The sequence below is a fragment of the Carassius carassius genome, chromosome 7, assembly GCF_963082965.1.
Source record: "Carassius carassius chromosome 7, fCarCar2.1, whole genome shotgun sequence".
NCBI classification, from domain to species: domain Eukaryota; kingdom Metazoa; phylum Chordata; class Actinopteri; order Cypriniformes; family Cyprinidae; genus Carassius; species Carassius carassius.
The window spans coordinates 25,386,590-25,404,118 of record NC_081761.1 but is presented as its reverse complement, the minus strand read 5'-3'; the positions used below and the strand labels follow the sequence as shown (position 1 = coordinate 25,404,118).

General features: G+C 41.9%; 2 protein-coding genes and 2 long non-coding RNA genes across 4 annotated transcripts in view; 3 read left to right on the top strand and 1 right to left on the bottom strand.

Moving 5' to 3' along the window:
- galntl6 (polypeptide N-acetylgalactosaminyltransferase like 6) overlaps nt 1-17,529 on the bottom strand; it is a 246,733-nt gene that overhangs the window by 94,176 nt on the left and 135,028 nt on the right. The gene's annotated exons all lie outside the window — the stretch shown is intronic.
- LOC132143248 (uncharacterized) lies at nt 11,219-13,258 on the top strand. The gene is made up of 5 exons (XM_059553374.1): nt 11,219-11,504; nt 12,124-12,307; nt 12,516-12,735; nt 12,848-13,047; nt 13,212-13,258. Exons 1-5 carry the CDS (start codon nt 11,232-11,234, stop codon nt 13,256-13,258), a joined length of 924 nt encoding a protein of 307 aa, XP_059409357.1. The 5' UTR covers nt 11,219-11,231.
- Nucleotides 13,356-13,824, top strand: LOC132143112 (uncharacterized). Its single transcript, XR_009434195.1, has 3 exons — nt 13,356-13,389; nt 13,513-13,589; nt 13,695-13,824. It is a non-coding gene; the product is annotated as an uncharacterized LOC132143112 (long non-coding RNA).
- Nucleotides 14,128-15,400, top strand: LOC132143111 (uncharacterized). The gene is made up of 4 exons (XR_009434194.1): nt 14,128-14,277; nt 14,368-14,539; nt 15,059-15,100; nt 15,272-15,400. It is a non-coding gene; the product is annotated as an uncharacterized LOC132143111 (long non-coding RNA).

Sequence of the window (17,529 nt, the reverse complement as noted above, 5' to 3'; positions counted from 1 at the left end):
GTACCTAAATGGCACAATATGTACCCTCTAAAAAGGGTAACCACCACAGTGATAAGCTGTTGAACCCCTAAAGGTAAAATTTTTGCACATAATGTCCTGAGAGTCAAGCATGTAGCAAAAATACATTTCACAAATGGTTGACATATAGCTGCTTCAAGATGATCTTGTTTAAACATGAACAAATATTTAATAACTGTGGATATTAATGACAGAAAATTGTGATATTTTGGTAAGATGAAAAAATGTCAGATATGTTTTGGATTTAGAATCACATTAAAAAACTGATCTGATGGGTTTTTACCGTTTATGCCACTGTAACAAGATTTTGGAAGAAGTGGAAACTGGTTGAGAATACAGATCTGGCCAAAGTCATTTTAAGTCAATGCACTATTGCTCAGCGAGGCCACACACACACATTTAAAGTGAGGGTTGCTCTGCATGAGCAATGGTTTTAAGAAAGCATCTGTGTTTTTAAGGAAGATTAACATGCTCCATTTGTGCTTCCTCTGAAAGATGCTAAAATGTCAAAAATGTAAAATGCTCACTTGTACATGTAATGAACAGACCAATGCCCCAGCTGTTTACAGGAGTGGCAAGTCCCGCAAAATAAGCTTATCCCAATTGGATTGCATTTAACTGAAATTAGCATCTTTTATCTGGCATAATACAAAGATCCAGGCACATAACTTATGACCTTATATCCTCATATGACACTTGTCCTCCAATCAAATCTGATTATGAGATGTCACGCTTCAAGTATTACATTTAAAACCACCCAGTGTTGGACTGCACTGGATTAACCTGATTAGACAAGGATGCAGAAACAGCATGTATAGTATTTAATTTTTCAGTGGGAGTTATTCACATCGGGAAATAAGTTGAATTAGATCAAGAGTCAAGCAAAATATCGGACACTTGAGAATGCTGTCTTGCTATTAATCTGCCCTTTGAAAAAAGCCCATTCTAATGTCCATTAATTGCGAATGATACGTATTCCTTCAGGTCTTTGATGCTTCTGGCGGGATGAGAGTGAACAATTATCAGATGAGATGTGTAATTATTTCAAGCCGTGATTTGCAAACAAAGCAGAGGTCAGAGCCTTTCCGCTATACTCTGGCACAACTGACATTCAATTCTGCTACTTAAGGGAACAGAAAAGATGAGCACTGCAGACTCTCTATAGTGAGAGGGCAGAAGCTAAGATGGAGACTTTGCTGCACCTGAATGCATGTTATTGACCCCAAGAAACGAAACCTGGCCTGAGAGTCAGAGGAAGCCATTCAAGTCGAACAACATTCATCCGAACAACATTCTCAACATTGGATTATACAATATTTCTCCTATTAATTCACTCATATCTTTTTGTGCAGTCTGCTTATTACCTGTGCAGTCTGCTTATTACTTATTAATGCTTATTACTTATTGCAAAAACTACTGTAGAGGCTTGATTTTATCTGTTAAGCTCCACCCTATTGGTTAATGTTGTGCTTTACAGTTTCATAAGTAGTAAAAAGTTAATTGGGTATTATTTTCACATGGGCTTGATAGAATCATGACATTACAAAGCAGTTTTATCAAGAAATTGTTAAATTATGCCGTAACAAGATTAATAACTGCAGAGATTGTTAATTAGAATGTGTCACAGGGTCTGGGTTGTGTCCCTGGGTTTCCACTAGATGTCCCCCTTTCTCACGGTGTCTGTCACCTTATCACTTCCTGTTCCCTTATTTGGTCACCTTCCTCCTTGTTAGTAATTGATTGTTCCCCACCTGTCTCCTGTTCCCTCATTATCCTTCTGTGTATTTATACCCGGTCTGTCTGAGTCTGTGTTACGGAGTCCTTGTTTAATGTCCGATAGTTATTCATGTCCGTCGCTTCTTGCCTTGCTTTGCCTTGTCTTCGTGTCTTGTTTATGTTCGATATTCTGGTTTTGACCCTGCCTGGACTGTTTACCCCTTTGGTTTACCCTTTAATAAATGACTTACCTGCAATTGGTTCTATCTCCGTGCCTCATTGGATCCCTGCCGTGACAGAACGACTCCGTCCCACTGAGATCCAGCGGTATGTCTTTTCCCCGTTCCCCAGCCAAGATGGCGGAGCGGAGAGCTCAGTATCTCCGGCTGATCGCCCTCCGTCAAGAGGGCAATGAGGTGGGTGCCCTGGCACAGGTGTTCTGGTCCCTGGCCGAGGGTATGGGATACAACGATGCCGCCCTAAAGGACTATTTTAATGGCGGGCTGGATGATCCAGTGTCTCAGGAGGAGATGGCGCAGTTGGAGACACTGGAATTCTGGGAATTTGTGCGCTACCTGCAACATCGGCTTCGGTGGGATGCCCCAGCCACTTCTGTCTCTTCCGGCGGGGTGGTCGTCAGCCCAGCACCACTGCCCAGGATGGCAACCAGCCAAGCGCTACAACCCAAGATGGCCGCCAGTCCAGCACCACTGCCCAAACTGGCCGCCAGCCCAGAGCCACAGCACAAGATGGCCGACTCAACGCCTGAGTCTCCAGACAAGGTGTCACCGACTCGCCAAAATAGAGGGCGGAGGAGGAGGAGACAGGCGTCTACCGTTCCTCAAGGCCCAGAGGACGTTCCCGAGGCGGTGCCCGATGCTGTTCCGGAGGCCGAGGCGGTGCCCGATGCTGTTCCGGAGGCCGAGGCGGTGCCCGATGCTGTTCCGGAGGCCGAGGCGGTGCCCGATGCTGTTCCGGAGGCCGAGGCGGTGCCCGATGCCGAGGCGGTGCCCGATGCTGTTCCGGAGGCCGAGGCGGTGCCCGATGCCGAGGCGGTGCCCGATGCTGTTCCGGAGGCCGAGGCGGTGCCCGATGCCGAGGCGGTGCCCGATGCTGTTCCGGAGGCCGAGGCGGTGCCCGATGCTGAGGCGGTGCCCGATGCCGATGCTGTTCCGGAGACCGAGGCGGTGCCCGATGCTGTTCCGGAGACCGAGGCGGTGCCCGATGCTGTTCCGGAGGCCGAGGCGGTGCCCGATGCTGTTCCGGAGGCCGAGGCGGTGCCCGATGCTGTTCCGGAAGCCGAGGCGGTGCCCGATGCTGTTCCGGAGGCCGAGGCGGTGCCCGATGCCGAGGCGGTGCCCGATGCCAAGGCGGTGCCCAATGCCAAGGCGGTGCCCGATACTGTTCCGGAGGCCGAGGCGGTGCCCGATGCCGAGGCGGTGCCCGATGCTGTTCCGGAGGCCGAGGCGGTGCCCGATGCCGAGGCGGTGCCCGATGCCGAGGCGGTGCCCGAAGCCGTTCCGGAGGCCGAGGCGGTGCCCGAAGCCGTTCCGGAGGCCGAGGCGGTGCCCGATGCCGAGGCGGTGCCCGATGCCGAGGCGGTGCCCGATGCCGAGGCGGTGCCCGAAGCCGTTCCGGAGGCCGAGGCGGTGCCCGATGCCGAGGCGGTGCCCGATGCCGTTCCCGAGGCCGAGGCGGTGCCCGATGCCGTTCCAGATTCGGTGCCCAAGACCGGTCTAGAGTCAGGGCTAGTTCCTGTTGACCTTCCAGGGTCGAGTCAGGTCCCAGTGGACTCTCCAGGGTCGAGTCAGGTCCCAGTGGACTCTCCAGGGTCGAGTCAGGTCCCAGTGGACTCTCCAGGGTCGAGTCAGGTCCCAGTGGACTCTCCAGGGTCGAGTCAGGTCCCAGTGGACTCTCCAGAGTCAGGGCCAGTCACTGATGACCTTCCAGAGTCAGGGCGGGTCACCGTTGAACGTTCAGAGTCAAATCAAGTCACTGGGTGGGCTGCTGCTCGGCCCTGTTGGACTCCGGCATCGACCACAGGGGGGTGGTGGTCATCCGCTCCGCCCTGGGGGACCCTGGCGTCGACTACACGGTTGTGGTGGTCCTCCGCTCCGCCCTGGGGGACTCTGGCGTCGACCACGAGGACGTGGTGGTCCTCTGCTCCGCCCTGGGGGGCTTCCGCTCTGACCACACGGTTGTGGTGGTCTTCTGCTCCGCCCTGGGGGGCTTCCGCTCTGACCACACGGACGTGGTGGTCTTCTGCTCCGCCCTGGGGGGCTTCCGCTCTGACCACACGGTTGTGGTGGTCTTCTGCTCCGCCCTGGGGGGCTTCCGCTCTGACCACACGGACGTGGTGGTCTTCTGCTCCGCCCTGGGGGGCTTCCGCTCTGACCACATGGACGTGGTGGTCTTCCGCTCCGCCCTGGGGGGCGCCTGCCCTGACTACACGGTTGTGGTGGTCTTCCGCTCCGCCCTGGAGGGCTCTGGCCTTGACCACAAGGGTGTGGTGGTCTTCTGCTCCGCCCTGGGGGGCTTCATGTTGTTTTTTTTGTTTTTTTTTCCTTTGGTTTTTGTGTTAATGTCTGTCCCTGTTCCTCTCTGTGAGCCTGGCCCTCCGTCCCTCCCCCTGAACCTCCTCCGGTCCTCCTCCCTCCTGGTCTCTCTGTTTTGTGTCTACACTTCTGTTATCTGTTCGCCATGATTTTTTTTTCTGGCCCTCCGTCCCTCCCCCTGAGCCTCCACCTGTCCGCCTCCCTCCTGGTCTCTGTTTTGTGTCTGTCGTGGAGCGTCTGGGAGCCGCTCCGTAGAGGGGGGGGTACTGTCACAGGGTCTGGGTTGTGTCCCTGGGTTTCCACTAGATGTCCCCCTTTCTCACGGTGTCTGTCACCTTATCACTTCCTGTTCCCTTATTTGGTCACCTTCCTCCTTGTTAGTAATTGATTGTTCCCCACCTGTCTCCTGTTCCCTCATTATCCTTCTGTGTATTTATACCCGGTCTGTCTGAGTCTGTGTTACGGAGTCCTTGTTTAATGTCCGATAGTTATTCATGTCCGTCGCTTCTTGCCTTGCTTTGCCTTGTCTTCGTGTCTTGTTTATGTTCGATATTCTGGTTTTGACCCTGCCTGGACTGTTTACCCCTTTGGTTTACCCTTTAATAAATGACTTACCTGCAATTGGTTCTATCTCCGTGCCTCATTGGATCCCTGCCGTGACAGAATGAGGCAAAAACTTATCAGTCAACTGAAAAAAAAAAGTAACATCTGAAAGTAATTACAAATAATACCATTGAAGTAAGACAAAACTGTTTCTAACATTTCTACAATGCATTCACTGGGATAGTGTTGGAGTAATCAAAAGTGTGAATTCCGGGGTGCTCGTGAGCAAAGCATGGCGTAAGTTGTTTTTTTTAGAGCTCCGACAGAAACTTCATTATTTCAAGAATAATTGCAGACAGAACATATTTCATCGGCAGATTAATTACAGGTATTGTCAGTGCATAAACAGAGACGTCGAGAAAAGAAATCATGGCAGCAAAACTCAGGAAATTCAAGTATGACGGATCAGGAAATCCGCGGCCCAGCGATTCTGCAGAGAAGGGGTCTGTCAGTCAAGCTAGTCAAACCTCCATCTCCCATCAAGATGGACGAGATTAAACGGATACGGACGAGTTAAAATCCGAAATCCTGGATGTCATGAGATCGGAGATCGGCTCAATAATACGATCCGAGATGAAAGCGGTGTTGGCGGTGGACTTTGACTTTTCTCAAAAGTGAGTTACAAAAAATGAGATCAGAAATTGTTAATAACAGAACAGCTATGCGCACCGAACTGGACAAAGTGAATGCCAACATCAGAGATATGGAGGGTGGGCTATCAACATGGTCAGACGAAGTTGTAACATTGCAAACAACAGTTACCAAACTGGTAAGCCAAGTTAAAAATCTGGAAGACAAAAGTGAAGACCTGGAGGGAAGGATGAGGAGAAACAATGTGCAGATTATGGGAGTACCCGAAACTCCGGGCTCAAGTAGCACAACTGCGGTGTCTAAATTGCTTCGAGAAGTGCTTAAAATAGAAAGAGAACTGCAAGTGGATCGCTCTCATCGAAGCCTGGCACCTAGAGGATCAGGAGGGAATCTGCGTGCCGTAATTGTTCGCATGCATTATTACCAAGATAGGGTGGAGATTTTGAAGAAAGCGAGACAGCTGGCACCACTAAAGTTCAACGGACAACAGATAGCCATCTTTCCCGATTTCACAGCAAGTGTTGCAAAAGCCAGAGCGGCATTCGCAGAAGTGAAAAAACGAATCTACAACCGTCCAGATGTCCGCTATGGATTATTCTACCCTGCTAAACTCATGATCTCATTTAAAGGCGATGAAAGAGAATTCATTGATTCATTGATTGTGACGAACACCATCGTAACAACTTCGCAAAGTGAGTAATAGGTATGTTTCATAGACTAGGAAGATGTAACCGAATGGATAAGTGACACAACATTATGGTCTAAAGATGTTTAAATGTATAAATAACTATCTATCGGACAAGACAAGAGACGGTCGTTACAATAGCTGAATAAATGAGAGAACTGATCTACGGAAACTGCCAATATACATGATTAGCTATAATATTTATCATGGCTTAAATCATTCAGTCCATGAAATCACTCTATGGCCGAATTACGGCAGTTAAAAAGTTGATAGTCTGCCCGAACTAACATAGGTGAAATATGTTTCTGCTGGAGCTTAAGGGTACTCAGATCTAACCCTTCTGTCAGACTAGGCTGGGAAGGTACAAAGGCCTGGTAAACTTTTGGTTTTGGTTTAGAATTCGACTGTTAAGGGAAGTTCTTCCCTCTTTGTTAAATCCCATGTTCCCCCTGGGAAGTGTTCATGCTATACTGTTTGGTGTTCTCTATGAGGTCCTGAATCTGATATGTAATGTTAATAGATTTTTTATTTATTTATTTATTTATTTTTCTTCTTCTTCTCGGTCTTACAATGCTGAGGCATACACATACTCATACACGCGCGCGCACACAACAAACACTACTACCCTGTTTAGTAATCTCATGCCTCAAAGCTTCCATTTTCTATCATAAACAAGACAATGGGTTCTCTTAAGACAATAAGCTATAATGTAAAGGGTCTGCATAGTCCCATTAAAAGGAAGAACATTTTTAATCAGCTGATACGACTACAGTGTCAGATAGCATTTCTCCAGGAAACACATTTGTCTGATGCAGAACATGAGAAGCTGAAAAGGTCCTGGGCAGATAAGGCTTTTTATTCATCCCATAAATCAGGTAAGGGGAGGGGAGTTTGCATATTAGTTCATATAAATCTGAACTTTACATCCACTGAAGTTCATAAAGATACGCAAGGCAGATTTATCCTGGTAAATGGAGTTATTGATGGTGTAGGCGTTTCATTAATGAATGTCTATGCTCCAAATGAAGATGAGCCAAATTTTGTAAAAACTATCTTTGGGCTTATTTTGCAACACAGTTGCAAACAAAGGGATCCTCTTGTTGGGGGGAGATTTCAATTGTGTTTTGTCACAGTTTATGGATAGGAAGCCGACCCCAAAATCCCCTCTCCCTAAAATGAGCAAGATGTTGTCTGGGCAACTAAGGGAGATGGGCCTAGTGGATGTGTGCAGACAGAAATTCCCAAATATTAAAGATTTTACCTTTTTCTCTATTAGGCATTCATCATATTCAAAAATTGATTATTTATTCACCCCCGTGTCAGAATTACATAGAGTAACTGATATTAAAATACTGCCCATAACACTCTCAGACCACGCACCCTTGACAATTTTATGGGATCTAGGTCATAGACCGATATCCAGACAATGGCGATTTAATGCATCTTTGCTCAATGACAATGCATTTCTCACATTTATAAAATATGAATTACAGTTCTACTTGGACACCAATTCTACTCCAGAGATATCACCATTAACATTATGGGACTGTGCTAAAGCCTATCTGAGAGGGCGTATTATCGCATTTGCTAGTGCAAAAAAAGGGAGCGAGAACATAGACAACAACAGTTAGAGAATACCATTACTAAATTAGAACAACAACATAAACAGGCCCCGACAAAGGTAGTATTAGATGAGTTGCTTGCAGAATGTAGAGAACTTAATACATTACTTTCGTGTAAGATAGAAGGCAGATTGAGGTTTGCTAAGCAAAAATACTATGAATACAGCAATAGAGCAACCAGACTACTAGGACTACGTCTAAAAAACAACAATCCATAAAAAAAACTGAGTATCAAAGTTAAAATCCAAGAAATCATCTACCCCTCTTACAAAACCAGATGAGCTCTCTGAAATGTTACCTGACTTTTATAAGTCCCTGTATAAAAACACTGATACATGCACAAATGATGAAGAACTAAAAGATCTCACTTCCTTTTGTAAGGGCTAATGCTGACAAAATGGTATTAGGTAAATGGACAAAAATTATAGTAATAAACCGAGTTTAGTTAATGTATAAAATAGCAAGAGCAGCAGATTTCCTCATGAGGTATAACAATGTGGAGCTGTATGGTGCAGTCATCTCGAGCGATAAGGAGAACACAGCGTAATGAAAGCAAACATCTCCTGAGATATGGGACTGAATGGGACATGAACGGAGGAGCCATGCCTTATAACAACAGCTCAATCCCCATGTCCCTTGACAGAAATGCTGCGAACCAGAAACCGCTGAGGAGGAAACTACACTGCCTGGACCTGTGTCATCTGAGTCAATGAATTAAATAACGTACACATTCCTCCTTTGATCTTTCCTCTTTCAATAAAGCCAGAAGGGCAAAACTCACCAGCTATGTCCCAGATGCTTAAACACTGTGTTAAAATATCAATTTGGCTTCTACTAGCATGGGACACAAATACCTCTTTGTTTCTGCAGATTAAACAACATGGGGAAAAGAAACCAAAGGGCTATTACTAAAAGGCTGCAGGCACCTTCTATTAATGAGTGCCATCTATCAAATTACAGTATTTACCCCGGCAACCGCCTTGCATGGAGAACAAAATGGATTTGAGACTGGGCGCACCACGTCCTGATCTCAGACTAGGACTTCTGCAAGAAAAAAAGCATTTATCATCAAGAAAGCAGAGGGACTCTGACCCCTTTATATTGGACCTAATATGTTTAAAGAGCGAGCAAGGGTGAACACCATTTCCAACAAGGAGCAAAGTGCTCAGAAATTATGATATATGACTTCAAGAGATTCTGAGTGTGTGTTTGCCAAGGAGAGGCGTTATTATGGAACTTTAAACCATGGACACGGCATCATGAGCACTAAAATGTTTCAATATGAACACTACGCAGAGAGATTAATGCCCTTGTCCTTAGCTTCTTTTATGTGCTTACTTTCAATTGTGTCCGAGCTCAAGAGAAATAAAATTTCTCCCAAGTTCTCAGAGCTCCAAATGCAAATCTTTTAAAAGCAAAATGGAGCTAGTGAAAAAGAACCTATAGTGGGAAGACTGTTAATATCGCTATCAGTGAAGAAATTGGGTAATGTAATAACTGCTGGCTCCACTGTCTGCTTAAGATGGGAAGAGAATTTCCCACTGGGTTTAAGTAGAACAGCAATGGAAGGAACTAGAATAGGGGTTTAATTCTTTCAATGCCCTTCAAAAAATGCATGTGTTAAAGCAAATTATCACACATACAGCATCCCTGAAAAAGCCTAAAATAGTTTTTAGGCCAAAGCAGTTTGCGAGATCTATATGAGACACATGCATTTAGCTCCTATTTTTTCATTTAATTACGCAAGTAAATCTAGTTAGCGCCTTGCTGTTTGGCAGCAGCTCTCCCATGAGGGCAATGCTTTGCATTTTACTGCTTCTCAGATTTTGAAGCTTCAGCCATTTCCCTCAAGGCTTTCATGAGAGAACATGGTTTAGTTCACACCCTTAGGAGCAGATATCTCTGAACAGAAGACCTTAGTGCAGAAAATCACCCCAATTCTGCAGTCAATCTTATTCCTTTCCGGCTAATGAAGACCTAAAGGTACCATATCAACTCCCACATTACAGACTCATCCGTTCACCCTCACTGGAAACAAAATGAAGCACAAAACAAATTGCGCTGCCTTCACTCTAAAAAATAATTTAGTGGCCTTGCAAATATCACAAAAATAAAAACTTGTATTACCTTAATAAAATCTCTGAAAATCGACGAGACCGATCCGAATCCGACATTATGCGTATACTATTCTGTGTTATTGTTGAGCCCCACGAAAGGCACAAAAACATTCTATAGCACCAAAACATTTTCTTAGACATATTTCAAGTGTTCTGAAGCTGTTCCATAGTTCCATATGAGGTACAGCATGTCGCGTTCGGTTACTACAGTCAAAACGATGAAACTCTCTTTAGGTTTACTGAGGTTTAAAACTGTTCAAAGAAAATGCTCAATAAACCAACGCACAGATTTAATACACCACATATCAATATCTTTTCCCTTTGTACTAGTGATGTCCGGTTCGTGAACGAATCGTTCGATTTAACCGGTTGTTCTTAGTAAACCGATTGAACCAGTTCACCAAATCGGACTGAATCGTTTGAACAGTTCGCACCTCCAGTAATCATTAATCCACAAATTACTTAAATTGTTCACTTTTTTAACGTGGCTGACATTCTCTCCGAGTCTAAATTAACCAATATCCCGGAATAATTCATTTACTCAAACAGTACACTGACTGAACTGCTGTGAAGAGCAAACTGAAGATGAACATGAGCAGAGCAACATGTGTGTTGTACTAACTTTTCTATGTGGACTCAGAGTGCAGCCTGCACACTGTGACTCTGTGTTGTTTCAAGCTCATCATTCTGTGCACGGGATGAGCATAGGCGCTCTGTGATGCTCTGTATGGGCACCTTTAGTGCAATGCAACAATGCAAAGAGCAATGTGTAACATTTTACCAGATTTCAGACTTATTCACTTTAATTTGTAAATTTCACTTGATTTTATAAAATTATTGTGCACCCATGATTTTTCTAGAATCTAGAGTATATTTTGCTGCTGATTTATCCACTAAACTAGTTTATAATAGTATTTTTGTCATAGATTATGACTATATATTTTTTATTTTTTATTTTTCATTAAAATTAAGTTTTTTATATATAGTAGATTGTAATTAAAGGGGTGATAAAACACGATTTCACTTTTCTAACTTTAGCTAGTGTGTAATGTTCCTGTTTGAGCATAAACAACATCTGCAAAGTTACAACGTTCAAAGTTTTAAGCAAAGGGAGATATTTGCTTTTAAAGAAATCCATTTCTAAGGACTACAGCAAACGGCCGGTAGGGACTACACGACATTCCTCCAGGGTTGCTGACGTCACTAAGCCCAAAACCCCTCCTCCGAGAATAATAAATTAGGGGGGCGGGGTGGGGAGCGAGGCCATTTTATATTGCTGTGGAGATTGAGAAGAGTTGTTGTATTCTGGAGTGTCATTGCCGCGATGCCGACGAAACGCTGTTATTTTCATCCGGATTGCAGGTCCACTTTGTTCAGCCTTCCTAGGGACGGGGAAGTTAGGGATCAATGGTTAAAATTTATTTTTAACTCGGTCCCTCAAAATTATTACCCAAATCTCGCTCTCTGTGCTGCTCATTTTACGGAGGAAAGCTTACACAATCTTTGCGAGTTCAATGCAGGATTCGCCCAACGGCTTGTCCTGAAAGATGGAGCAGTTCCAACTTTAAAAACAGAAGCTGTTTACGGGCCACAACCTGTAAGTATGACTTATTTTTCGTCGATGTGTTTTACTGTAATAGTTTGTATTGCTTATTGTACATTGTATCAAGGAAGTGAACAAATAACAACGCTGTTTGGCTCAGCAAACCAGTTTGTTAAATGCTCATTCATGCATTCGACAAACCCCTAACGTTAACGTTACAAACTTTTTTTCTTAATCTCAACCGCGAACTTGGAATTAGTGTATATCATTATTTGATTAGAGCGTTTATGTATTGTTTATCTACATGTTTGTTTATCTGCAGGCATGCTAAACATGGTTCTGTGTTTGATTTGGCTACTATAGTAAATCCAATGTTTAGTGTTCGTTTTGGGTTAATAGTTATAGCGACAGATATTTGGCTATAAGCGTTCTAAAAATACAAAAGTAACGATTCCATTCAGTACCGATCTTCACTCTTTAATCAAAAAAAATCCCTTTGATGACTAATATAATTTGTTAGAACAATTATATGAAATTCTTGCTTATGAAGCTTATTTTTGTGGTCCAATGATTATTATCCAGTAATTAATTTTTTCCTACTATTTTACATGACAAATGTATGTTTTAAGCTGTAATTTGATCATTGATTACATATTGTCATTATTTCTTACAGACAACATCTCAGCAGGGTTCGAGTTCCCAAGAGCTCCCCACTACATCTACACTTCATGAAGTTGGATGTCAGTCAGACCCTATAGAGACCGAAACTGTAGCCACAGAGATAAAGCCAAAGATGCGATCAGTGGGCACACAACTTTCAATGGGTACATTGAGCAGTTTCCACTTAAGGAGCAAAGGTATGAAATACAGACATTAAATGTGTTTGTGTTACTTTATCATATCCAGTTCTAGTACACATTGTCTTTTTTTATTATAATTGTTATACCGGCTACTGAAACTTATGTGTATTAGAAAGTGGCTTATGTTTCTCACTGTAAAAAAATTGTAATAGCATGACAGATGGTTATGAGTAATTGTATTTTTTACTTTTTTTTGTACTTATAGGCATTCAGGCAACATATTATGGTCATGATGTGGGCACCCAAACAACTGAGATGTTTCCTGATGTGCAGCTGTCTTCAACACCAGTAAGGGGCTCAGTCTTCAGGCCCAGTAAGAGACCTCGTCTGGTGTTAGATGAGGAAGAAGAATCAGAATTAAATGTCGAACCCACCGATTCCACATATAACCCAGATTCTGTTGTTACTGAAGAATCAGAATTGGCGTAAGATATAAATACATATTTACACACTTTTTTACCAATACATTTGTGTTTAAAAAAATATATAAAACATGAAAGCAACTTCCTAATATTTATTCTTTTTATATTGCCTTAGGATAGATCCACAGCCCGACCACAGCGATAACAAATACATTGTTTTTGAAAGCTGTCTTCGAGAGCTGTTTGTGTCCTGTCCAATTTGTAAGACAAAGTGTGTTGTCCAGATCAGACGAAGGGGGACTTTTGTTGCATTCACCCAGCTTTGTGAAAAGTGTAACTACTACAGACAGTGGCAGAGCCAGCCCATTGTAGGGAGTACCCCACTTGGAAACCTGCTATTGTCTACTGCAACGTATTTTACCGGTGGATCTTTTAAACAACTAGAGAAGGTATTACAATTACAATAAAATTCACAAAAAAATACTGTGTTGTTTCATTATGTATGTACTGTATGATTTCTATGATTTCTATGTTAATAGATTTTCAAGGCCATGAAGCTCCAGGTGATGCATTTCGTAACTTTTAGGATTCATGCCCGGAATTTCATTGAGCCTACCATAATACACAAGTGGAACCAAGATCAACTGAATCTTATAAGACAGCTGCAAGAGGGAGGAAATGTTGCTGTGGCTGGAGATATGTGTGCTGACACGCCAGGTACGTTTACAGTATATTAAAAAAAATCACACCGTTTATTTTATAGTCTTTGAGTTTTCCTAAAATATTATGATACTGATGTTCTCAGTAATGTTCTATATATGATTATGATGTTTACAATAGGACACTCAGCAAAATTTGGCAGCTACACCATTATGCACATGGAAACCAACAAAATTCTGGATCTTCAACTAGTTCAGGTTAGTAATTAAGCATTTAAAAAATGTATTTACATTTTCTTTTATCTGTTATTGTTTATACTCTACTCTGTTTATACATTTGAAATGTTGTGTACCCAACAACAGAGCAACGAGGTTGGTGGAAGTTATCATATGGAAAAGGAGGGATTGAAGCGTTGTCTCGATAAGCTCGAGTCTAATGGTTTAGCTGTTGACTACATCGTCACCGATCACCATCCGCAGATTCAGAAGTACCTGAGGGACCGCAATATCACTCAGTTCTATGACGTGTGGCACTTTGAGAAAGGAAATTATTTATCTTTGTATTATTAATTGATTCTTATTCAGTTAATTGTTCAACCTAACATGTACATTTTTATTTTTGTGGTAATTTGATTATCTTGAAATAATGATTGTACAACCAAGCTTTTACTTTGTACAGGTTTATCTAAGAAACTTGACAAACTTTCAAAAATGAAGGACTGTGAGGTGCTGAAAAAATGGTTGCACAGCATCAAAAACCATGTTTACTGGAGTGCGATTTCCTTTGAGTCTGGGACAGAAAAGGTGGCGAAGTGGAATTCACTGCAGAACCACATCCGTTCATTGTGCAGAACACAAAATGTACATGTTCATGAGAACCACCTCTTCCCCAAGTGTGAACACCCAGACAAAGTTTCCAGGGATCCAAAAAAATGGATCCAACCAGGTATGACTGTATAGAGAGACAAATGACAATAAAATGACAATAAACTAGTAAAATTGAGATTTTCTTCATATTTTATCTGTTTGGCTACAGGATCAATAGCGCTCCATAAAGTGGAAAAGCTATTATACAACAAGAGAGTTCTCAAGGATATAGAAAAGCTCAGCCACAACTTTCAGACGTCATCACTGGAGGCTTTCCACAGTCTGATTTTGCGTTTTGCCCCAAAGAACGTGATTTTCCCTTTCATAGGAATGTTGTGCAGGTATTAATCTTTGACATATTCAGTAATATTTATAAGCATTGTTTCTAACAATTGTTATGGAAATGTTTTTTTATTCATTATTTTATTAATATTAATGATCTTTCCCTATAATAAATAATGTTCTTTCCTAATAAGGAAGAAAAAGGTTAAATAGGTTAGGAGCCTTGCCTGTGGCCCTACAGTATGTTATCTATGATATGAGTAGCAGAGATATAAAGAGCTATAAAGCCTCCCATCTTGGCGAGCACTCACATTCTTTTGACTGACTGTGCGACTGTGAGCCTTTCTTGCAAGAAAGAAACCATTATAATCATTGATTGAACATTTGTCTCTTATTCTGAATTGTTTGTTTATTTGTCACAACACAGTCTACTAATCTTCATATTTTATGGATTGTGCACTGATTACAGGCTGTATCTTGCAGCAATGCACTATAATGAAAATGTTAACCGTGAGCAGGCAACAACAACTGAAGGACAGGCTGTGTGTATAAGATCGTTTTTCCAAAGTCCAAAAAAGGGGAATGCACAGCAAAGCCAGTGAAAATAGAACCAACATACAGTAAGTTTGTTTTCTTAACAATAATATATAAAAAAAGCTATAATAAAATAAATATAAGCTTACAAAAAATATTTATAAATATTACACAAATGTTAATTATAAAACAAAGGTAGATTATTTATCAGTAATTATGTAAAACCATAGAGTGACTCAGTATTCTGTTTTTTACAGACTATGTCGATGACCTTATGAGCCTTCTGTTACATAAAGTCTTTGTGGACCCCAAGCCATATGCGGAAGAGCTGCATGCAATCCCCATTCCACCTCCTCTGTCATCACAGTGTGAAAAACCTTCCAAAGAAGAGGTGATTGCCCAGTGTGTGTCACGATTCAGTCGAGGGGTGGCCGGAACCCAACAGACTGTCCCGCTGGATCAGGAAACTGTAGACGGATCCGGTTAACAACACATGAGGGGATGACAACCCTCACACTACGTCCTAGGTAGCCCCAGCACCAGCTGACAAAGCTGCGATAGGCCAGATAACGGAAACGCCTATGACAGGAATAGAAAACCTCAATATTGTGTATAAAACCAGTGGTATATTGGAAACATGTATATGTGATGTGAAAATATGTTTGATAAAAATGTATATTTTGATTAGTTTTTGTCTTTGAATAACTATATAGTAAATATAAATGTGTAAATATATATATTTTGTATCTATTGTCTTTTATTTATGTTTTTTTACACAACATAATTTCATAAAATTTAATAAATACTTACTCCTCTTCATTTCTGCGTCTCACTGGTCCATAGTCAGCTCTGTAAATATTATTGATATTTTGCAAAGTATACGGATTTAAGCAGTTTGGTTCAAAACCTGGATGCTCAACCATACATTTAGGAGGGTCTGGAACCTCCATCATTCGTTTTACAACCTAAACAGTAATGTAAGACAATGAGAACATACTGTACAATTAACCTATGTTCATCTTTTAAATATGAAAAAAGAATTATACAGAACTATTAACACGTTATGCATAATTTTGGTAATAGCTTATTACACTACCTTCTGTATTTCTTTGCAGCAGATGTTTTCCTCTTCAATTGGCATTTTTTGCACAGTTATTACATGTACACCTAATAAAATATATATATTTTTTTAAATAAAAAAGGTTCTTGAATACACTTTTGTTAATAGACAAACACTTATTAATGTTATAAATTAAACATCAACTATTATAATTAGTCCAATTAAATTACAGCGTATCTAAAAAAGTATTAGATATCAACAACAAAAAACATACCATTCTGAAACGTCATTTAAACGCCGTTCTTTAACAGGTTCTGCTCGTTCATCTTCATTAAAATTTTCTGGGTCCGATTCGGGCTCAAATTGGTATGGTTTTATTGACGCCATTGTTTCTAATACCACCAAAGCACAGACGACTGGTAAAGGTAAGGGGCGTGACGTTAGCGAAAAACGTGCTCTAGGCGGTTAGCGAATCACAACACACTGGGCCAGCTAACCAATCTGAGCCCATTGCTATTTTTGTGGGACTGGCTTCATAGAACCCGGAAACCATCAGACCGTTTTACAAGGAGGGACAGAGCAGTGTAGAGTAAAGGTAAAATATATGAAAAATAATGCGATTTTTAAAAAAAACAAAGCGTGAACACATGTTACAGTGCACCCCACAAACACAATCAAGCCTTCGAAAAACCGCGTTTTACCACCCCTTTAACACACAAAAGTGAGGTGATCAGGTCAACACAGAGAAGTATAGAAATTTGATTACAGAGATTGGATTGGTTTGGCAGATACTCAGAATTTTCATTATCGGATCGGTTCTGAAAAAATTGTATCGTTGCATCCCTAGTTTTTGCAACCATTTCATTCGCATTTGCGATTGAAAACTACTTTGTGTGACTATCAATAGATATTTAGGAGCACCAGTGCAACTAACCTCATCAGCATATTTGTGTTTGCACTCAGGGGAGCTTCAAAGATTTCTACTTATTTGCTTTTGCAGCATTAAGTAATGCAGTGGTTCTTAAACTAGGGTATGTGTACCCCTGGAGGTAAATGAGATGATGGAGGTGGGTACGCAAACCAAATTCTGAGTTTTGGCATTCATTTAATTCTACCCCAACTTAAACCAAACATGTATTTCGGACAAGCAAAATGCCGCTTCTAATGTAAAAGCAAGAAAATGGGAGTGCCCACAAATACATTCATCCAATCAGCTTAACTCATCTTTTGCAGTCAAAACTGATGGCATCCACACAAGCAGAATATATGCTGAATATGCTGCTTTAGCGAATCACGCTGCTGTTCAATGTATCTTTAAAATAGATCTTCAATTAATAGCATAAAGAGCAAATATTGACATGGACTGAGATCAATTTAAACTTTCTTACAGACAAACTCTGTGTGTGTGCTATTGTTTTCATGTTTAAGAACGAGCAAGAAGGCACATTTCCCTGA

Coding starts and splice junctions, on each gene's coding strand:
- LOC132143248 (XM_059553374.1), top strand. CDS start 11,232: ATGCCGACGAAACGCTGTTATTTTCATCCGGATTGCAGGTCCACTTTG. Junction 12,736..12,847: donor ACTGAAGAATCAGAATTGGC/GTAAGATATAAA, acceptor ATATTGCCTTAG/GATAGATCCACAGCCCGACC. Junction 13,048..13,211: donor GAGCCAGCCCATTGTAGGGA/GTACCCCACTTG, acceptor CTATGTTAATAG/ATTTTCAAGGCCATGAAGCT.